At 40.8% G+C, this 24,377-nt stretch overlaps 1 protein-coding gene across 1 annotated transcript; it reads right to left on the reverse strand.

Annotated features, from left to right (window-relative positions):
• Positions 1–3,910: 3,910 nt before the first annotated feature.
• On the reverse strand, positions 3,911–14,536 carry elapor2a (endosome-lysosome associated apoptosis and autophagy regulator family member 2a). Its single transcript, XM_061283302.1, has 22 exons — positions 14,258–14,536; positions 12,100–12,220; positions 11,118–11,307; positions 10,786–10,933; positions 10,178–10,267; positions 9,980–10,085; positions 9,739–9,891; positions 9,423–9,511; positions 9,167–9,347; positions 8,950–9,078; positions 8,739–8,829; positions 8,557–8,659; positions 8,336–8,473; positions 7,660–7,923; positions 7,396–7,569; positions 6,748–6,934; positions 6,572–6,668; positions 6,224–6,325; positions 6,021–6,147; positions 5,140–5,318; positions 4,691–4,862; positions 3,911–4,400 (listed from the first exon to the last, which is right to left on the reverse strand). The coding sequence occupies exons 1-22, from the start codon at positions 14,390–14,392 to the stop codon at positions 4,332–4,334; spliced, it is 3,045 nt and encodes a 1,014-aa protein (XP_061139286.1). The 5' UTR covers positions 14,393–14,536; the 3' UTR covers positions 3,911–4,331.
• Between the last annotated feature and the right edge of the window lie 9,841 nt (positions 14,537–24,377).

The raw sequence follows: 24,377 nt of genomic DNA on the forward strand, positions 1-24,377 counted from the left end.
TTGTAAATACATTGAAGGGACATTGTTTTGAGTAGACTATCAAAAAACCCAAAATAAAACAAAAACATTTTTAGGAGGTTCTTTTGGAGCCTTTAGTTTTTTTAATAGCTTTGTTATTAGGATGTAAATAGGTACATGATGCAGGTAAGGAAGCGGACCCTTGCAATACCCCACTGACTTTTTATTATTGTTATGATGATTATTCTCATGGTCTTTTTGTAGGTTCTCGTTGTAATAATAATAATAATACTCCAATGTTTGCATTTCTATTGTGTACCTTTTTGTGTTGTATGGCCCACGGTTGAAACAGCACAATGTGTGGGACACTATTTGGGCAGGACTGAATGTGAGTGCAATGTACAAAAAAGAAGGTGAAAAAAACGACATAATGTATGTTTTCATGTTGCTTTTGATACTTTTGTTTTTATATAAAACAAATAGTCTAATCATAGGAATCCCTTTATTCAAATGGCCATAGTTACATCGTGTGTTCACCCAAGCAATAGCAGAAATACAAAAGATGATGGATGCCGTGCTTGACTTTGCCGGAACAGAAATTAGACTCGCTGGAGATGACAAAATATTAATAATAATGAAATCATAATATTAAGAGGGGACAAAGCTGCAATGTTGCTGGAACAAAGTTAAAATTACAAAAATGTTGTTATCTTGCAAGAATAATAGAGAACAAAATGTTACAACATCAGAAAGTATTACCGTATTTTCCGGACTATAAGGCACACCTAAAAACCTAAAATGTTCTCAAAAGCCGATAGTGCGCCTTATAGTTCGGTGCGCCTTATATATAGACCAAATTCCTAAATTTAAACTGGCCCGAAGCATTGTGTCATGAAATCAATCATAAGCGGCCCGCTGAAGACTATGAATCATGAATCAATGGGATCATTATTTTGTGATTATAAAGTAATTTGTTGCGTCTGAAGTTAAAATAAAAAAGAGATCAAATGGAGAATGATTTGATTTGGATTAAAAATCTGACATGATGCATTAATGGTGCGCCTTATAGTCCGGTGCGCCTTATAGTCCGGAAAATACGGTACTATAATTTTTTTAACATAAATGTTATCAAAAGAAAGTTTGTGAAAATGGAATTTGTAACAAAAGAGAAACACTAATGGAAAGTACAAAGATTATATAAAGATAATATAAAAAAAAAAAACATTCTTCCAGATTTTTTAATCATTATGAGGTGAGAAAATGTACTCTTACGAGAAAACATTCCAAATATTGTGTAACTTACTACAAGACACAGTTTATAATACCAACCACTACCATCCAGGAATGCATTTAAATGTCAAGCAAAATAAGGAGATTGTGCCACTGAGAACCACATTGGGCTAACTCCATTTTCTGTTACCTTGCCAGGGAAGTTATTGAAAGTTTATGGCTGCTTAAATCCTGGGCGGTTTATATATCGGCCATTTATCAGGCAATAATTACTTCTTGTGGGTGATGGACAGAAATTGCGATGTTGGCATTTTGCAGGATTCAGTGTTTGCGAAAATGGAGTTAGCCCACTGTCGTTCTGAGTTCTCTACTGAAATGAAAGTTGTGCTTGGATGAACACATGTTGTGTTGGAGGAAAGAGACGAGTGATAGCTGCTTCTTCTGATCTGTCTTCTTTTGTGTCTGTGATGTTTTCAATATGGCAATGTGCCTTATTATGTAAGTGTGATAGAGCTCGGGTGGAGATTGTAAAAGGTCACTTTTTAAACATTTTAAAAACAAACAAAAAAGAGTGATCTACATTATGCCAGTTTAGAATTTTCCCCTCTTCTTTCCTTATCCATCTCGCAATTAAAAGCACATCAAGCGTTCACGTGCATTGAGATTATTGCGTGTAACGTGTTATCCGGATGCTGATTTGTGCAGCTGCATGGCAGAGGAGCGATCCCACACAACACACACATATTAGGAACAACACACAACACCATACTTAAACATATCTTACTTATTCAAATAAAAGAACAACACAACAAAACCACCAACAACATGAATACAATACAAATTGACACAAAACACAACAAAATGCAAACAATACAAAGAACAAAACAGAAATGAAGCACACAACACAGATAGATACAAGACCAAAACAATTGAAACACGAATATGACACAATAGAACAAAAACAAAACTCGAACAAATCCGCACAAACATAATCTAAAAATATAAAGCAATATAATATTATTATGAAAAGTACTCACACAACTCATGGTACGAACTCAAAGCAACACACACATGCACAAATACACACACGCACACACAAAGGCTTTGTTCGCACAAGACTCAGCCATTCCTACAAAGATGCACCCCGCATTGATGGTGAGGTTGCTATGGACGACCGCATCCAGCACGTCAACTTGCAGATGACTGAATTGAATTGGGGGGCTGGCAGTGGTGGTGGGGGGGGAAGTCTCGCCTGGTGATTGGCTGATGAGTTTTTGGCTCAGTAAGTTGGCATCTTAACTGCACACTTAACCCTAGTTATGCGCTCGCTAAGTGGACCAAATGGTCTCACACTCTTCCTGTGAGCCCCCACCCACCACCACCAACTCACCCATGTCCAACAGCTTACCTCTCGTTCCTCCATGTGAGAGAGAAGTTTGGATGATTACGGGGGTGGTGTCTATGTGATGTGTGGGATGTTATATGTGCTTTGTTGCAGCTGCAGCTGTTGTGAAATGCACTATATGAATAAAATTGTATTGTATGGTAAATGGGAAAGAGAGTTTTTTTTTAAAGCACGTCTGTAACTTATTGGATTCCATTCCAACGATTGCTAAAAAAGTGAGAATGAAAGTAACAAGTAAAAAAAATAGAAAATAAAGGTAAAAGAAAAAAAGTCATGTTATTGCAATACGCGCGTGCACACACATATAGTTGAATCTATTTTGTTTTTATCAACACGTTTATGATGGACATTCAACATACGTGGATTTTCCCTATTCGCAGGCCAGACGGGCCCTATCGCTTACGAATGACAGGGGTCCCACTTTTCACCTAATCGATTCCTGTGTTGCAGGGTTGAGCGAAGAGGCTGATTTTCTGTGTCCAGAGCGACCTCTGTTGGAAATTGAGGTAATTGCATAAATGTTTGTCTGAGAACAGGCCAAATATGGATTTGAAAATCAATTATAAGGATATAATTATATTATATTAATTATAATTTTCATTGTGGTATTTAGTGAATGACACAAACCTCATCAGGATTAGTCATTTATGTGCGTTTTTTTGTAAATTGTGTAATTGATTAGACTAAACAAATCCAAGTGTGTTTCGTATCATATAGTATACATCTGTATAATTTATTTTATTTGTTTCTATTTTTAATAAAGAAATTCAAGAAGTTGTATTCTGACAAAACCTAATCTGAGCATGCTTGAAGAAATGCAGCGCTCTTCATTTTGTGCCTAATTTTAATTTCATTTAAGTTATATTTTTAAATGGTTAATAAAATATTCAAGCACAGTTCAATATTTGAATATGTAAATCACTGGCTAAAAATATTTACATGCAGTATGTTACAATACATTTTAATTTCTAGCTATTAAAATGTATTTAAAAAACACATTTTGTTTCTCTTATAAATTTCTATTAATTTGATCATGTTTAATTCCACTAACTATTCTGTAGAAACGTTTGGAAAAATTATCTATTATCTGGTGTTTGTCCCCCTCGCCCCAATTATTTAAATGCAGTAGAATTCATAAATTCTACACAGTTTGGTAAAAAAATAATAGTTTTCATTTTTAAAATGTTTAACTGAACCCCATAAAACATTTACCACACCACATTTTCAAAATTAAAATCTTTATCACAAAAATTCACTTCTTTTTATTTATTGAATGGTCCAATCCTCCCCCAAAAAATAAAGAGAAACCAACAGGGGTCCATTTTACATAAATAAGTCATAATTTATTTGGAGTACGGGACCTCAGCGTCCACCTCGCTGTACAACAATTGGAGCAAAACAAAAATAATATACAGATGACAAGTGGCCACAGATGCTTTTGTGAGGAAAGTAGGAGGGGAAGGGGTAAACACAGAAAATCCCCACCTTGTAGCTAACATAACCAAAACAACGAAAATCATAGCTCCGTATAGCTCCCCAGTTTACCCTGAGCTCTTACCCACTTGTATCCACTTGAAGGCCACTGTGTGCGTATGTATGTGGTTATGTGTGTATGTATGCATGTGTGTGTGAGAATGTGCGTGCCCAAAAAAGCTTCTAGAGGTGGGTGATTGTTTTAAAGGGGTCTTCACCAGTGGACAATCTCCTGAGGGCCTCTCCCTTTTGGTTTCTCTTTGCTTTAACTCCACACCAAGCCTTTAGAATGAGATGAGTTTAGCTGCATGTTTTCATAGTTTTGCCCATTTTTCTGAGAGGAAAAAAAAAAAAAAGCAACAGTTTACTATAAAATAGTACGGTGTTCTCCTGCTATATTATGGATTTTGAAGTCCATCAGGTGGACTTTCTTGGAGTTTGCGATCCAGAGAGCCTTGTCAGAGTACAGAACATTTTGCAAAAAGTAGAATCATTCAACAGTTGGACATGAAAAGTTTAGAGAACGATAATCTTGTTCGCCTGCAAAGCTTATATTGCATTTAGACCCTAAAATTTCATCCAAAAACCTGAATAACACTATCTTCTTACAAGAATGTAACTCACCTTGGATGCTATGGCTTTGAGTTTTCCAAGCAGCGAGGGTTTGGAGTAGACCACCTCATCGTCCATGTCGCCCTCATTCTCGCCCTCCATGACGGCGCAGCTGTCAGCGCCTGGCATTTCGCACTCCTTGCTGTTAGCGGACATGACCAAGCGCGAGTACTTATACTCCAACCTGCAGCACAGATGACACATATATGAATCAATAGGCAAACAGGTACAGGTACAGTGCATCAACCAGTACGTTTATGTTAAATACCATTTTTTCATCATCATTAATACAAATGTTTCCATTTTAGTTAATTCATTAGTTTTCTTTAAATATATCAACATTCCACAATAAGAGCTTTACGTAGGTACTAAATGAGGGTTGCAGACTGACTGAGTATTTCAAGTACTTAGACACACAGACTGTAAGCTAGATAAAATAAACAGACAACCAGATAACGTACCGCTTGTTCTTTTTCCAGAAGTAGCAGGTGAGCGAGACGAGCAGCACGGTGAGGAAGGCGCCCAATCCGGCGCAGAGCTGTACCCAGAGGTCCATCCCTTCGCACGGCAGCGTCTCCTTGTCGGGCAAGCTCACGCCTCCCATGCAAACCTTAGGCTCCGTCCACACGTAGAGCAGATCCTGCAAACAAACGCATCAAGCTCATCAAGTTTGTCCCTTGATCTACAAACAGAATGAAAGCAAAAGGCCTCTTTGATTGATTTGCTTGTGTATAAAAAAACTCAAACCCAAATCAACTACTAGGGAATGTTATAAATCTGTTCCAGTCCCATGAAATAAATCAAAGTGTTAATGTTTTTAATAAGAAAAACACCACTGTCAAATCTCATTTGGCATGAAAAGATAACATGCATTAAATTACACAACCATGTGAAACATTTGTGAGCTGCCCATTTCCCAAGTTTTGTTTTTAAGTGAGTCTTTCTGAATTTTCTCAGTGTGTGATTTCGCAATTGGTCTAATTTACATCTCCTACCTGAATTTCATGTCAAAGCAAAAGACTAAGCTTGGTGGCTTGGTGATGCCTCCACGAGTGGAAATACAATTCACGGTTTTACTGTCTGGCCAGTCGTAGCTGCTTGCCTCATCAAAACCCTGAGCTGCGCCTCTGGATGCCTCCATAACAAAGGCCCGTACTCTGCATCAACACCGCAGGAGAGAGGAGCAGTGAGCCTTAAAATTAGTTTGTAAAGCGCGCTATCATTTTCTACACCTAGTGTTTTCTGACCAACATGTCACAATGAGGACAGGCGCTATAAAAATGGATGTATGTAGTGTAAAAATAATGGAAAGAAAATCTCAAACTTGAGAGACTCCACAAACCATTTGTCCCGCCTTGCAGGCTCCCTCTATGCGGTGGTAGTCGTTCTGGGTGCACGTGGGACATGCCCCGGAGCTCTCCCACAGGAAATGAAATGTGCAGCCGTCGCACGTTCCCGCGGGACATGTACTGCAAAAGATGTGAAGCGTGAGCGAGCGTAATAATAGGAACCTGGTTCATTGAACCATAATGGTGATGCGCTTACCTGGGCACAGAGAGTTCTCCTTTGGTGCTTTTTAAGGGATTGCAGCGCACTGACACCACTGTGCTGCGACCCGACTCGCAAGACGAGGTGGGCTCCAAAGACCTTGGCAACAAATACGGCAAGCACTTTTGATTTAAACGTTCCAGCCAGTGGACAAAAAACAAGAGCAATCCTTTCACCATGATTTAGCACATATTTCCAAAAGCAATCGAGAAAACAGGAAATTTCTGAAATGATTATTTTAAGCTTTCAAGATATTTGATGATTGGCTAACAAAAAACCCAAATTTATTATGTAGTGAAATTTGAAAAATGCATACATGTTAAAATGATCTTTTTAAAGGCTTACCGGAAATAAAAGTTGACATCTGGCACTTTCCCGGAGGAGTGGGGGAACAGCTCCGGTCGTGCCTTAATACCAGCATGTGTACTCTCGACCGTTGCGCCTGTTCAAAGTGACATCAAGTTTTAGCATGTTCATCACGGACAGCCACGGTTGCGTACATCGTGTACTCAGCTGCTCACCGAGGAAAGTGTCAGCCAGGTTAATGGACTGCGAGGTGAGTGCTGTGTTGAAGCCTCGTCCGCTGGCTGGTATTATGGTTGATTGGCAGATGAAGGTCTGAACAGCGTTGCTACCGTCGCTGTGCTCGCTCTGAGAATCGCTGACAGATAGGTCGCTCACGTTGTCTTTGCACAAGGCCAGATGATCCTTGAGAGGGGAGTGCATAGAGGATATTAAGGAGGCAAGTTCAAGTGCACTTTTTCCAGACAAGCAATACTAATACCACAAGTATGTTTAATTTTAAATTTCCCTCCTTGAAATTACACACATAATGACAATATTCTACTCATTTCTAATTTCTATTTCCTGATCATAAAACGGTCACAAAAGGGCAGCTTATCCTGGTAATGATACCATGAAACAAGGCTGCAAGATACAGTACTAGCACATCGCTAATATTAGCCCATTCACTGGCGTGAACGTTTTAAATTCTTGAAAACTGAAATCTTAGACAAATTGTTTACTGCCACCAATGTTGCACAGTCAAAAATACTTTTAGGGCCACATAAAGAGCTCTCTAAAAAAATATAATAAGCCATAAAGATTTTTTTTTGTCCTTGTTTTCTTTTTAATAAGAAGGGCATGTATCCGCTGTTGTGTGCTCTCACCTGTCCTCCACACAAGCTGACGTTGAACAGGTGGAAGTACTTGGTTCCCTTGGAGGTGAAGCTTGGCCCGTTCATCAGCGTTCCCACCGAGCCCAGCGGGCTGAAGTCAAAGGTCATGGTGACGTTGCCGTCCGTGTGTGTGAAGTGACAGTCGCTGTAGCATAAGCGGTGGTCCTGGAGCACAATGTGAAGCATAAAGTATGTACATATGTAAATGACAAGCATGGATGAATGCGTGACGCGACAACAATCTTCTGAACCGACCTTGCTGCTCTGGCTGCCTGGTCCGCAAGGTTTGCAGGCGTCCGGTCCCGGCGTGGCCTGGGGGAGCAGGTAGGTGTCGGGAGGGCACTCGTTGCAGTGGCTGCTCTGCGGATCGATGTAGTGACCGGGCGGGCACGGAACGCACGCCGAGCTGGACGGCTGCTCACTGAGGGCGCAAGCGCGACACTCGGACGACACCCCGTCCACCGCGTTGCTGACCACGATGGAGTAGATGCGTGCCACGTCGTTCACATAATGACGGACCTACGCAAGGAAGAACGCACACACGTGTACATGAGGGACTCAGGGTGCTAAAAAGCAAATTGACAGCAATTTCACAAGTAACTAAAATGACATCAGAATAAGGTTCCAAATAAATAAAAAATAAATACAGTAAATACAAAAATGAAATGAATGAAAATAGTATGGTAGTAGCAATGTCAACACTTTTAAATGAATTGCAAAAGACAATTCAACATTTACTTGATATGGTATTGTAGCCACATCAGAAGTTTTTTAAATACTATGATGACCAAGCATTTCAAATTGTCTCAGCTGGTTTACTGCCCAAACAGGTTGCCCCTGAAATCCCAAGTCAACAATGCAGGCAGATTTTTGAGCCAGATGCACAACCGTCAAGTTTAAGTGGACTTTTAAAAGTCATGTCACAACTTACACCCGTGGGCTGGTTGGTCCTCTGGAAGGCCCATGTGTAGGAGACCGAGGCATTTTTGGTCATGATGTGTGTATAAGACTGTCTTGTTTTGCTGCTCTCCCAAGACTCCACCACAGTGGTGCTCTTGCGGTTCACATCCTTCGAAAATATATACACAATAAACTAGTCAACACTGTATGAAAGGAAATGTTGGCACTATACTGACAGGAGTTCCCCCTCACCATCATAAAGTAGAATTCACAGTCAGCGGTGCACACAGTCTCAAACTCAAACGTAATCCGGCCAAACTCTGTGCCAGAGTGACTGGATAAGGACGTCGGAAGCCTGGGGGAAGTCGGACAAAGAAAAAGAGTCATGACGAGCAGAGACGCGACACAAGGAGTGACAAGAGAGACATGCTCACTTGAAGCCGGGAATATGAATGCTGAGGATGAGGTAGTCATTATCCGAGCTTCCCGCACCGCTCCGGATGTGATCGCGGGCCACCTCCCAACCTAGAAGATAGAAAGGCACAATGAGATTTTTTGACAAAATCCGTTTATACAACACCGTAAAATGAAGTAAAATTCCAGTCTCCCACAAAAACATCTGCTAGCATTTTCTATTGTTTTCACCGTTCATGCCGTCACACTTGGAGTTCCCCACGTTGAAGCAAGATGTCTTCATGTTAGCGGGAAGAACGTTCCACCACTTGTACTCAAAGCCCAGGGTGGGCTCGGTGCCCGCCGGGCACTGCTGACATGCTGGCGAGGGACACAAAAAAGAACAGATGAACAAAAAGTGAAGGAGGCCCAATGACCAAACAAAAGCAACAATGAGAAGGCTTGGTACGTTTCATTCCGTCCGAGTAGGACCCAGCGGGACAGGGCAAGCAGACCGACGTGTCGTTGTTATAAAAACCAGGGTTGCAAGGAGGGCAAGCTTCTCGCTCGCCACCAGGGGGCAGCCCCGCGGCTCCAGTCACGTTCTCCAAGCAGACCTTTGGCTCGATCCACTTATATAGCACCTGTGTCTGCAGTTACAAAGGAAATTTAATGTGCAAGCATTTCCAGAAGGTGATTGGTTAAGACTCAGCAGGTTTCCTTACCTTTCCGTCTTTGTCGCACGCAGTGTGAATGTTGAAGAAGTCTTTCTTGGAACATGGAGGTCTGTTCTTACATTGTCCAGATCCCTCATCTGCAAAATAAGACATTGAGTCAACATCAAAGCAAAATCAGCTATATGTCTCAGGTCTGCCCATCCCAGATTGAGCAAAACAGAACTGCACTGCGATTTAGTGCTATTTGACAGACTCAATCCCAAATGAGACAGATTGGTAGTTCAGCTTCTACACCTGTTTGCACACCAAAATCTACACCATAGTAAATCAGACCCTGTGTGCCCATGAGAGTGTATGTGTCTACCTGCATATTGAGTGGCCCTGTCGCAGGGGGAGCAGGAGCTCGCCCCGTGGCCCGAGAAAGTGTCCCGAGGGCAGGGTTCACACGTGGAGGAGCCTGGCACTCGGTTGAAAGTGCCCGGCTTACAGGGGAAACACTCAGATGTGTAGGCCACACCTGGAGAGAGGAGGAAAACGTGCCAAGGGAACAGATGAATATCTGCTGGAGTAACGATTCCAAGAGAAAAAATAGAGATAAAACAAACCTTCTATTTGGACGTTTTTCAGGAGGACAGGTTTTGCTGCTTTGGTGCTCACCGTGATGGCACCTGTCCTCCAGTACATGATGTTGGTGCCAGACTTGAGGTTCACCTGGTGAACATGGTGACCAAAAAAAAGTCACCATTAGGGCAAAATTTAAAAACTTCTATATCGGTGCAAGTTTAACGTGCTTTTGAATTTACCGTGTGGGTGGCCCATTCTCCTTGGCTGGTACTCTTAAGCCATTTAGTTTCTGAGTTCTGATCCATCTCTTGACACTGATCATTCTGGATCTGCAATCCATTCAACACAATTACACTCAATTAACTTTCACCTCAACTGATGACCGCACTGAATACTTCACTGCAAAGTTTATTTAAAGTTTATTAAAATGTTATTTGATAATAGGTTATTATAAATAAAATATAAATACTAACCATACGTACACATTTAACATTTTTAGAATTATTGTTTCAACTTGTTGCTTTATTATAAATACTGCAATAATATTATTAACATGTAGACATAAACAGCATATAGATTAAAAATTATGTTTTTTGATCATTTGTTGATCCATCCAGTAGTAGTATTGTAGAAAACAGAAAAAGATTTTAAAAAATCCTGTATACTGTGTAGATCTGATTATTTTTATTTTTTTATTTTTTTAATCGATCAAGTTATTTAATATTCATAATATAAAAAGAACAATTCAGTGTTGTTTGATTTGCAAATACAATAGCTGCTTAAATCAAAATTTTAAAAAATTTAAATTAAATAAAAACCCAACCAAGTGTGTGTCTTTTCTACGTACAAAGAACTCAAAGAGCAAGTTGTTGTCCGGGTACTGATACTCAAACGTGACGGATCCCTGCTTCTTCAAGTGGACCGAGTACACCAGTGAGACTGTGCACTCGTCCCGGTTGGACGCCAGATAACTTCCCTGAGGGACCCAAGACGAGCTGGAGAAGATGAAGAAATAGCAAAAGGGTCACATAAACAAACTCTCACTGGATTATAAATGGCACACATCAAATTACATGCATGAATAAAACATACAGGAAATGCATTTATACATGTGTGCAATTTTCAATACAGTTCATGAGTCATACAAGCGGAGGCGAATATAATGTGTGTTTGCGACACCTATTGCACATGAGGTCTCTGTCTTGGTGGGCGCCGGTTTCCAGGGGGGTAACTAGGCTACTGAATCCCGCCGGCATGGATTCCCACTCGTCAAAGCGGATGCCGCTGCCCAGAGAGTAGCTTCCTGCCGCGCAGCGGGTGCACTCTTGGGTTGACATCTCCAGAAACTCGCCAGCTTTGCACGAAAAGGCTACAAACACACAACATTGTTGGATGACAAATAGAACTTTTCACCACGGCACCATACGTAGTGCTGGGTGGCAAAAGGGCAAGAATGCTCGTCAAGGTTGATGCAATTTTTAACAACATTGTTATGTCTTTTTATATATATATATACATATATATATATATATGCACAGTGCAGCACAGGCCAAACCTGTTAGCAGGCCAAACCTGTTAGCAGGCATGTCTAACAACTTGTCTCACCACATAAGTGAGCTGTTTAGCAACCTTTATTTCCTGCTTACTGTTCCGCTTATCTGACCTACAAGACTTCATCATTTCCAACATCGCTCTAATCACTGTGTTAATTATCTAATGAAGTAATGGCGTTATTATGGGCCTCAAGTAGCCTGAAAGAGAGACTGATTAGGATAGCTAGCTAGCTACCTTGATAGATGGATGAATTGATAAGATAAACCTTGAAATTGAACTAATAATTTTCAGAGTTTAATGGACAACTAACTATTCTGTACTATTACAACTGACTAAAAAATAGACACGTTTCTTCTCCTAAATTTCGGACTTTAATTGCAAATGAATCTTCAATTAGTACACATGTTAATAATAAATTGACGCATTCCTTTTTGAAACCGCCTGTCTGAGCAGTGCAGCTCCTCTTTAGTTTTGCGTTCATTGGCCTTTGGATTGGAAGACACTCCAAACAGATTCGTTCAGGATGAGTTTTGAGAAATTCCAGGCTGACGATAAAGAGGTGTCAACACATATGATGGAAGCACACCAAAACATGCCAGCGACTTACTGCAATCAGTGCCGCGCACTGGATCAGGCAGGCCGACGCAGGCCCCGGGGTTGTGCGGGATGGCCGCCCGCCACCGAGAGCCCGAACTGTGGCACTCTGTGTACTCAAAATAGTAGTCCTCCTGCAAAAAAAAAATGAAAGCACCACAAATTGAAACAAAAACAGAGCCCAAATACTTAAAACCAGCATCAAATATCAATATTAGCGGTGTGAAGTCCCAATCAAAATATTTGGTTTTACACCTTTTCAAGGAATACAGGTACATAGGTGGACTTAAATTCAATTAAACGATGCATCGTAGGACCATTTAACCATTTAAGTTTCATCAACACAAATTTGTCATCTTGTTCTGAATGCACCGGTTTTCTATCACGTCGATGATTGGAAAATATTGTTCCAAAAGCACACGCACTTCAACTGAAATGATACAATAATGTGGTTGTGTTGCCAGTAGTATCTGTCATGCACTAAGGACACTCCTTCCTTCCTCCCCCCTTTATCAGAGTGAAACTGTTTGGTTTAATGGACAATGAAAGATGAAGCAACTGCGTTAACAAGCTCAAAGCGTTTCCACTTTGCTTCCACTGAGGCGAGCTCATGCGACAAGTAATTACCACTCCTTTTTTTTTTTTTTTTTTTGTCTGGAAGCACAACATTCCACCGTCTATGGCAACAACCGCTTTAGATGTTTTTGCAGTGTCATTGTTTTTCATCTGTATGAGAAAATTTTTGGTCACATTGAAAATGGGGGGAAATACCTTGTCATATATTGTTTAGGTAAAAAGTTGTATTTTCAAAATTAAGGTTGGATTTTTTTTAGAATGGAGCTGTATTTGTGTTTTCAAATAGAGTAATTTGTTTACTGTATTTGCATAATACTAATTTGACCTAACAAAAATAAATGAATAATCGAAGCATGTTTCCACTAACATGGACCATTTACGTTTATGACGAGGCAGCAAACAATAGGCGTAATTTACGGTAAGGTTTCCTCCATCTTTTGTAATTTGCTTTAATTTGCGATGTTTTGCAATGAGGAAAACATCCCCTGCCAAGTATGCTTGGAAGAACATTGCAACCAAAGAGAATTAAATTACCAAATTGTTCTGGAGACAGGGCCAAATGTGCATTTCTTAAAACACGGGAGAAAGCTCAAAAACTACCCTAACGATTACGTTTTGATTGGTCCTTTGCTTTTTATTGAAGTCCGGGGTAATATCTAATTCATTTAAGGTCATAATTGCCAAGCTCTAGTAGGCAGTGATTGCTTTCAGGAATGTTGCCCCTCTATCTCAGGGACCACTATGACACAAGTGTGCTTTTCTGAGGAGGTGTCGATCTGATCCAGAGCAGTTGGACGGGAAAAAAACAGTCCATGCAGGAAACTGATAAGCACACAGTGGCCCAAGTTCAACACACTGGAGCGAGGAAGCACTCATGAGTCATGTTCTGACAGGGGTGTCCATTTGCAGCCCTTGCTGTTTGTTTATTATCAGTCTGCGGCATATACCAAAACAATCCACATGGCCCTTGTTTGCCTGTTTAGTTTCTACACTCACTGGTTTTATATCAAGATTTTCTAGATTTTCAAAAATGCAATAGCAGAAAATTATTTTTGCACTACTTTCTTTACATTCCTCAGCACAGATTTTAGTTCTGAACATGGAGATGTGATTCTGTTGCTACAAAAATCCTGAGAAATTGTTGACTTCCTGCTTCATCACCTACTGTAGCGGTTTTAAAAATAAATATTTCTATCATCAACAATATAGCATTTCTTTTCGGATTAGTTTAATTGTGCTAAATATTGTCACTACAATTTATTATTATTATTTTGCCTCAACAGATATTGTTTGGGTTTGTTTGGGTTTTGGGGGGGTGATGGGATTTCTATGACTAACTTGAGATACAAGTAAGAATTTATGTTGTAAATCAGAATACCACAGTGTCAAAGTGACCCTTGACAGAAAGTCTTTAAACCTCTGATCGATTTGAAGACTTCCCAAGAAACCGGAAATATGCCCCCTTTTTCCATCAGGAGAAAATGAACGCCACACGCAGCCCAATCAGTGCCCAACCGGCAATGCATGGTGGGAATAGGTGAGGAATAAGCAAGAATGGAACGTAAATCGGCGTGAATTCGGTGCGGATCGCTCACCTCCGTGCAGGGCCGCTCGGCCCCGTCAATCACCGTCAGCGTGCAACAGAGGAAGAGGAGGACGACGGCGGGGAGATGTTGGATGTTGTAGATGGTGAGAGCCCAGCTGGCGACGAACCGAGCCGGCGAGCGCATTGTTGAGCATCCAAGGAGCGAGAGCGATGAATAACTGAGGTAAATGTAATTGTTATTTCGTTGTTAAACAGCAATCAAACGCATATTTCTGTCGTCGCCGATTTGTCAGGCTTGCCACCTGCGATTATCCTCTGACAGCGCTCTCCCGCGGAGCTCCACGTCTGTCAAGGTAAAGAATAGAAAATAGAACATCCGAGTATGGATTTCCAAAATAAAACAATTATTGCTTTCACACGTAGTTTTAGACCAATTGCACCCATTCTGTTTATTTTATTGTATTATTTAAATATAGGTTAGGCATTTTAAATTGCTAGAGTGCCTGAAAATCTCCAATTTGTCTTGTAATAAAACCATTGCGTATTATTTTGAAGGCAAATTACCTACGTACTTTCGCGTATTACCGGTTTTTCTGCAATATCTCGCTTCAATATGTGCAATTAACCACAGTGGAGTGACGCTTCAGTGACGTTTGCCAAGGAAAAAAACAATTATCCTACTGCGAACAATGACAAATAAAAAAAAAGGACAGTATGCCCTCTGAAAAACGACACTATTTTCGTTATAATTTAAACAAAAGTCAAAAGTCAACCCTGAATAAATATCGTGACAGACGATTAGTGTCCTCATTTAAGGGGCAGCGGGAATGATATTATCATTGCAATATTCATGTTGACCGCTAGATGTCAGACAATTCCTCAATTATCTGATGCTGATGAGGGTCAAATTGCGTTATTGTCAGCATGAGGACGAGGGGAGTTTTTGGTAAAATAATTAGTTAGAACTACGAGGAGTAATATTAGTCATAAAAGTAACATAAGTAATAGGTGAGGAGTTGTATTATATCAAAACTTGATTGCGGCAACACACAGATTTTAGTCCCTAGCACAACAAAAAGAACAAATAAAATCTGATTTCATTTCCACAAAGCACGCTTGTACATTTAACTTATGATTGCTTTGACATGCTTGATAGTATATTATAATATGCAGAATGGCAATCTTTTTTTTCTGTTTTGTATTTCAACTGAGTGTCATGCAGCATCTCCCAGCACAGTTGTCTCATCACATCAATATGAGTGTGTCGCCTTCATACAATACATGACCTCGTGTGTGTCTGTCATTGAAAGGCTACACTCAGTACTTGGGCCACCAAACGAGTGAAGCTCCATTGCTCTTCTCCTTTCTCTTTCTGCCTATCACTTACCTTGTCCTCCTGTAACCAGAGCGCCGTCATCTGCCTCCGTATTCAACCAGCCTTATGATAACCTCTACGCTTTTCTTTGCGCCACTCTGCGGTCAGATGAATCATTTATTAGCGCTGTCCAAGTGCAGGATAAGCATGTTATCAAATCGGACAGTAATCGGAGTGCTCCCCTCCATGTGTGGAACCACGTGGCCTTGCTGGTCTTTCAAAACAGACCAGGAACTACCTGATGGAGTAATAGGAAACTTGTGAAGGGAAACACACACACCAAGATCATAAGAGGACACAACAAGCTGTAGGACGAGGGATTCTTACTTGTGTGCTGGTGGTTGGGAATTTTCCTAACAGACTGAGAGGATGATACCTTAGTGATGGATGAGGTGGTATCTGGGTACTCCTACAAATGGCAAATCTGCTAAGGGACAAGTGGACAACTGCCTGGGAGAAATTTTTCATCGTCACTCGAGGACCATTCTGGATTAACAGACCAATATTTGGTGATTATCCTGTTACGGGTTGTGGGCAGCTGGATCCTGGTCAAGCCCTGAAGTCAGGCAAGTGAACCACTGCACGAATTATTTTGCATCTAACCACCAATCACACACCTGACATTGGGCGAAAGGCCGAGACAGACTCCCTGGACTGGTTGCCAATGTGTCTGCATTCAAGTCAGGCAAGTGAAACAATGCACCATTTACATTTGACATTTTATTTCATTTACAGATGAGCTAGTGGCTATATTAGAAACAACCTTGGTCCACTAGATCTAGCATCTGTCTCCCATCATGCACGGACTTCCTTGCCCGTCCCTAAGCCATTGTTTCGGCTACCCCTCCGACTCCAACAGCGAGCCAGCTCTTGCTCCAGAATCTGCAGCATGTCGAACACACGAGCTGGACCCGGTGACGTCTCAGCCAGATGCCAATTCACCTCAGCAGAAATCTCAAGGGACCATTGGCTCTTTCTCCACACGAGAAACTAACGGAACTAACTCAAAGTGTAACCCTCAGGACAAAGATGACCTTTGCCATTCCAGCACCTCAAAAGGCGATGATGACGAATTTTGTACTCATATCCCCAGACCCTCCATTATTGTGAGACACCCCAAGGTAAAAAGTAAACTGCCCTCTTTATGATTCCTTCTGTGGTGATGTCACAGTTTAGGTCATCTATTACGCGTGATTTCTCTTTTAAACATCGAAAATACTAACGTGCATGAATAATACAAGATATCGGAGTACACAGTCTACACATGCAAAGGGAAACAAAAAACGGGGAAGAATGGGGCTCAATGTTATATTCACAATGTAAACCGCAGTTTTTATAGTCCTTTAGTTCGAAGGCCTTGGGGTTCATAGAAAAACTGCAATAGCATTTTAATTTGAACAAACATATGTGTGCCTTGTGCGTCCACAAGGGGGCGTCATAAACCAAATTATGTCATGCATTAGCTGAGTTTCTTGTCCATCTCAACAGAGGGGGTAAAAGTACTCTGTATTCAAGAAGACTTGTGTAAAAGAAAAAAAAACTGGTTAAAGTACAAAAAACTATATAGACTCTGAAATGTGCTAAAGTACATACCTTATTTTGAGTAAGGAGTAGAAAGTGCAAATACAGTGTCTGTTTTCAAATGCAGGGCGTAAAATTATACCCACACATCCACTCACACTTCGGGGTCACTGTGTTCAGATGACGTTTCCTAATCAATGCACATGTCCCTACATGCAGGGAGGGATGTCACATGTACCATAAGCTTTGTCCACAAGGTACGATCAATAATGCTGAGCAACAGAGAGAAATGGCAAATGATGAGAGTGGACAAAGAGGTGTACGTTTTTGAGTGGGAATCCTGGAAATTATGCTGAATGATTTTTGGCTTATTCATCAGTGGATGTTCAGGCAATAAGGCGGGCAGTAGACACGGGAGCGTTCGCAAGCTTACTCTGAATAACTGCTATGGTCTACCAATTGTAAGCAGTGACTTCATAAAGAACAATCCTTTCCTCTCTTGATTGGCTGGAAGAGACAATTTCCTGATTTCCTGAACAAACACCATAATAATAACGCTTTGTCATCTAGCGACACGGTGAAATAAGCTCCACCATAGGGTGGAAACTGCAAACATGACAGAAAAGGTGATGTATGGTTGGCGTTTGCCATTCACTTCAATAATCTCATGTTATATTCCATATCTTGAACAATTGCAGCATTGATCTCAAAGGTTCAAAATTCCGTGTGTGTGTGTGTGTGTGTGCTAATAGCGTTGTGCAAACTGAGCATTTATCACTAACCAATGATAACCGTGCGCATGCAATGGCTAAAACTGTAATCTGAATTCTTTGTCTATGCAGTAGTTGCAAAGATAAGGTTCACACAAGAATGTCTGATATGATAACACCATTCTTTGGTGTGACTTACATGCGTGCGTGTGCACATATACACACAGACACAGGATAATAAACCATTACAAAGCACGGGTATTAAGCAAACAGCAGTGTTGTTTTCTGAGTGCATAGAAGAACATGATCCTCCCCCAGTAGAACATTTATATCAAAACATAGTGTTCTCATGCAAAACCACTTGAGGTGGGTTTATTGCCATACACCCCTAGCCGCTGTGTGTGTGTGTGTGTGCGTGTGTGTGTGCGCGTGTGCGTGCGTGCGTTTGTCATGATTTCAGCGCAATGTATTTGAAATAAATCATGTGACCGCCGGTAGTGTAATAGTTCCAATACCTCAGTGTGATCTGACTTATATGCCAAAAGTCAGCCAGGATGGACGGCCATATAGATGGACGGATCAATTGATGAATCCATGAATGGATGATGGATGGACGGATGGATGAATTGGTGGATGGATCAATGAATCCATGAATGGATGGATGGATGGATGGATGGATGGATGGATGGGTGGGTGGATGGATGGATGGATGGATGGATGGATGGATGTTGACAGACAGAGATGTGGGTGAATGGATGCATAAATGGAAGGATGGCTCAACCGATAGATGTGTTGTAGAGTATGTGAATAATCAATTTCCTTGCCTTCAGAAAGCCTTTTAACAGCACCACCTCAAGTGTGTTTGCCCCATGATGCAGTATGTTTTGGATCATTCACTTATTCATACTTATCTCTTTCCATCAAGAACAACTTTTACGCTAATGACTTGATTCCAATTATTCCCTAATGATGACACAGCTGTTGATTTGGTAAAAATGTTCAAATATTATTTTCATAAAAATAGAAATATGTCACTAATATGTCACTTCTGCTGCAATGCCTTTGTGGTGACTGACTTTGATCCCCTTTAACCTTTCTTCCCACACACACTCCATTCCAGGAAACGGCATCTGCCAGGACAGCCGACAAAGGAGCGACAGAGGATGGGCCGTTATCAGGTATGGAAAACAAAACCAGGTTCCTTCCATTTGCTTTTTTGCCTCCCTCGGCTCTGATACGAGCTGGAAAAAAAAGTCCCCGGCGTAATGTTCCTTTGCTGATGGAAAAACAACTTCGATTTGACGTGAAGGGGAAAGTATTCAAGAGGAAATAACAGGGTGACACACTGGTGACCTCTCTTGCATGCGAGTTGAGCTGGCAGTTTCCATGACAAGTGTGCGCTTAATCCAAGGAGTTAAGTGGCGTATTCATAATAATGTGATTGACAATGTGTGGCCATGCGTGCAAAATGGATATTAAAGCAAACCGACGGGATGGCGCCAAACAAAGACACGCTTGCCCCAGCTGCTGGCAGCCTCTTGTTGTTGTCTTTTGTTTCATGGCCTCTTTTGATAGCAATAAATGAGTTTGTCTGTTGGGGGTTAATAATTCCTGCAAAAACAACCTGCAGAAACAATAAAATGCAATACAATAAGCCGTTATTAGTTTTGTACTGGTTTTGTATGGGCCAATAGATATAGCACACAAGGATAAGAAAATGAAGAAAATAAAATCATCTAATTATGATATTCTGCCCAGCAATCAATTGAAATCAGCAGAGAGAGCATTATAAGATAATGTGAGTCCAAACAAATAGCAACAATAATTGTCCGCGACATTGTCTTTGCACAATAAACTACATGCACGATAAACAAAGCTTTAAATGTGAACAAATGGGAGGAAGGAAATGCAGAATGATTTTACTATCTGACCACTGTGCATGAGTAACTCTGTGAAAGTGGTTGTAAATAGGAATCAAAGACCCCAATAATGATCAGCAGCATTATATCTGATGGAAAAAAGGCGGAAAGAATTGGCAGCGGTATTTACCATCTGGATGTGAGTCGTAGAAACTCTGAATGAAATGCAGCAAGAATAGTCAGCATTTTATGCGTCAACTGCATGTGACTAATAAAAATGATATACGCAGATGTGATTGGAAGCTCTACATGGATTAATAAACTGTCAGTTGATTAGAATGTGATCAAAAGGTCGCACAAAAAGACAGCGCCATTGTTATCTTATGTTGTTTCTCTTCTATTTTATTGCCGTTAAAAGCAGCGAGGCCTCTGCTTTTTAGCAAGCGGGGAAATGCTCAACCACACTCCACTATCTGTGTGTAATGCGTTGCTGATTTGAGATGCTTTTAAAGGATTCATATTTTCCAAGTGTGCCACAGAGACGTCAACAAACAAAAACAAGTGACAGACTGATGGTTGAGTTGGATGGATCATATTATATGGTTTTCTTGAAAAACTAATGAATAATGAGAAAATAAATGGTTTGGTTTTCCGTCTTCCCAAAAAGTTGGTGCCTGAAATTGTCATCCAATTCTGGAAAAACCCATGAATGAATGTCACTCATCTTCTGTTGTGACCCACATTCTAAAAACATGCCCATTAGGTTCATTGAAGATATTAAATTATCCAAAGGCTCTTAATGTGGGCAAGTGCGATGGATGGATGGATGGATGGATGGATGGATGGATGGATGGATGGATGGATGGATGGATGGACGGACGGACGGACGGACGGACGGACTGACGGACGGACAAATACAGTGTTTAATACAATTCCAGCTAAAGTGTAATCAAGACATCAGACATCCCTAAATGGTGCAGCATTTGCTAATCATTTATGTGTGAAACTTAAAAATGATGAGCTTCAACCGGCACACTACGAAAAACCGGAGTCCAGCTCGGTGGATATTTTATCCTCTACTGTATGGCAACTGAGCCATCTGCTCGCACTCTTGATAGGAGTCATTAAGACTAAGTAGAAAGGCTCTCCACTGTAAAGCTCAATAAATCTGCGTGGCTTGACCAGTAATAAGAGCCTGCCCCAAGCGACAACATCCGAAGGTTCTGCGTACGCCAAGCTTTTGACGAACACTCGTGAACTCAACACACAGGCAAATATTGCTTGCAGACGTCGGAAAAAAACATACCAGCATATGGTCTGTAATTTACTCTTCTGTGCTGGGCAGCAGGGCGTAGTCATTTGAGTAGAAAACATCTGTGGCTTTTGTCACCTTTAGCACAGGGGTGGCAAACGTTGTCACACTTGAGTTGAAGTATAGATACTTGTGTGGATAGCAGAATGTGTGGACACATTATGTGATTAACAAGAATCTGGATGGCGTAACGCTGATGTAAACAAGAAGTATGAGTGTGCATGAATGGGTGAGAAAAAGGCACGGCCGTGCATGGTCCAGGCGTGAGTGCCTGTCAGTGGTTAATGGAGCCGGTGAACAAGCCATCAATTCACAAGGGTGCTGAGGGGATGACACTGCTCTGACTTCACGTACCTCAGCTCGCCTGGCACCGCCAAAAATCTGCTCTGTTATGTGTCACAACTTTGTGGTTGAATGCGGGAGATAAATAAATGCTGCACAATGTGTGTACGTAATCTGAATGAATTTCCCAAGTTGGAATGGATAGAAGTGTGAATCTGTTCTGTCGTCTGGATTGAACTGTAACTGTACAGAAAATGCTTGAAAGTGGCATGTTAAGAAGTGAGCTGTAATTGTTTGCATGCAAATTTGTGCTTCATGACATTGCCATTGCCTGAGTCACATGCAGCTTGATGATAAAGTAATATTGTGAAGTATTTTATTGTCTTTACGGGGATTATAATTTTCAGACACAAATACATATTTAGTTGACTTTTTTTTTTTTTAGAATCAACAAGTAGCTCAGCCTTTATCTGTCTGAGGGGCCACATTTGCATAAAATAAAGGCACGGCAATCGAAAAAACGTTAACATTGATGACAAGTAGAAAACCCAAATGTCCACTGGGTCATCTATTGCAAATGCAGTTTTGGAAAAGACTGTGAGAACAAGCAGTTGGTGCGAGCGTATCTGGGCCACGATATGCAAATGATGGTGTCTCGAGGCGTTTTTGTGGCTCCATGTGGATGGGCATGCCAAATAAAAGATGGTAAAAGACAACCAGAACCTTTCATCCTTTTTGGGCTAAGACTAATCACTATTTTAGTGGTAACAAACATGAAGTCCCCTGACAACAATTTGTACACTCGACGTGGCTGGACATTTCTAAACAAAACTGAAGCATCCATGGCAGAGTCAAACAAGAACTATTTTGATCCAACCAAATTGGGGAACTTCAGAGCTTCCATTGTATTCTTTTGGATGGGAACAAACTAACATCTGCATTCTACCAGCGGCCAGCTCGCAACACTCCAGCAGTGAATGCTTTTCTATAAGCCGCTTGTCTGACTCAAAGTTGGATCTTCTTCATTCACAGACTCCATTCTTAGCAGCCACCAAATGGGTGAAAAACATCCAAATGACAGACAAGGAAGACTTGCTTCATTTTACTTTTATTTTTTTCTTAATTACTGGGTTGATCAAGCCCATGCAGACAACGTATTGACGCTCTCGTTTTCATGTAGCAAACAAATGCTGTTCAATGGCCTCAGGATTAGTTTTACTGTATCTTGGATTTTCTCTGCTGTCTCTTACCAGTTATAAGATGTTAAGTTAAAAAAAAGATAAAAATGGGCTTGAGAAACCAGCCAACAATGCTTCTTACACATGCCAGAAGCATATGGTGGGAGTAAGCAGCAACACTCATCTCAAAGTAGGTCGGTCGTGGGGGGGACGGGTGGGCGTTGTTTATGTACACTGCAATTACATGCAATTATTGACATTACTCCTTTTCCTATGGTGGCACATGCCCGAGCAAGCTGCTCATTATTGCAGCTTAATGATAGAAAAACAAGTCCTCATCAGTCATTTCATTCACGATAGTATAATTAAAGCGATGAATATCGTATAGTATCATGAATGAAGGAACAGGCATTTCTTATCGGTTTGAGGACCTGGCCTTACCCACTGTAATTTTCTTTTCTAATCTCCTGAGACAACTGTCTTCTTTGCTTCCTCCTCCCATGACACACACCATTGCAACCATAACAATAACAGTTCACAAAAAATAAAAAGACTAAAAATATAAGACACAGATTTCAGTCAGAAACCGAGAGAGAACCACTAACAAAAGGTATTTTTAAAAAAATCATTAAAAAGAAAAACAAATCAGTTAACGTGTGTTAAAGGCCAGTAGATGTTAACAAGGATGTCAAGGAGGAATTGACGCATTACATCCGATCTATATTACAATTATACGTCTGATTCGTAGGACTGATTCTATTCCCAAATGTTTGCATCCCCTTTACGCTAGCTACCATGACATGTATTGCATCTGGGCCACTTGCAAGCAAAACACGGGAATTGTGTCACCATGCGGAGTAAATCTACCCAATGACTTGCAGATAACCACCATATCCTGTCTATAATGCAGAAAGGACAAGGGGCCCCCCACGTGCGGGAACCCCACATACGTATGAACATGTGCACACACGAGAACTGTGGGAAAACATTAAACGATAACGGAAACATCTGTCTGGAACAGTTGGAGCTCGGAGGGGTGAGGGGCTGCGAAAAAGTCCAATTTCAGGTCGTGACATCCAGTGGGGACACACACACTGCCCCCACATATACTGTATACACAGGAAGAGGCAGCAACACGGTCAAGTACAGTCAAGGCTCTCTTTGCCGGGAAGACTGTCTAAATCAATGTCAGGTAATTTGTGGATGAGGTAAAACAAAAAAGTAAGGGCTGATGCTGATTCCGATATTGGGCAGAATAAAATGAGTCAACTGATTAATTAGGAATATATATTAGGGATGCAATAACCTTTTGGGGTCACTTACAAGAAAGATATGAATTACAGATCGAACTTTTCATTACTTTGTTCTTCAGTATTTGTTTAACATTAGAACAGAGAGAGAACTATGAAAAAAATCTGTGATTATTTGGCAATTTGTTTGAGGGCAGGTGGGTGAAGAAAGTTTAAATATCATTATCCTTGTCTCATGTTGTAATGTGTAAAAAAATTGACTCAAATTTTCAATTCAATTGACCAATAAATTGGTTAACCAATTCTTTAAAAAATATAAATTTATTTTAATAATAATACAGACATTTTACTATTTTAAGAAAATGCTACAAATATTACTGAACTTTTGATATTGTAAACCCATGGTAGACCATACTTAGCTCGCTTTTCTTTTTTTAATCCTTTGTCAATAAAGGTCCGCCCTGTGTCAAGTTTTGAGTAATTATCACCTTCAGGCACAAGGAAAGTAGTATAGTTAAACCACGAAGGAAACTGTGTAAATAGCAGCGTGGTTCTGAGAGGAAGTTCAAATATTTTACACAACTACAAAAAGGTTGCTCAAACCAGAAATCCGGGTGTGTCTTGACACACTCGGCCTCGTATCACGAGTTTACATCACAGCTGCACACGAAAAGAAGTGCAG

This window comes from Syngnathus typhle, linkage group LG7 (genome assembly GCF_033458585.1).
Source record: "Syngnathus typhle isolate RoL2023-S1 ecotype Sweden linkage group LG7, RoL_Styp_1.0, whole genome shotgun sequence".
Taxonomy (NCBI): domain Eukaryota; kingdom Metazoa; phylum Chordata; class Actinopteri; order Syngnathiformes; family Syngnathidae; genus Syngnathus; species Syngnathus typhle.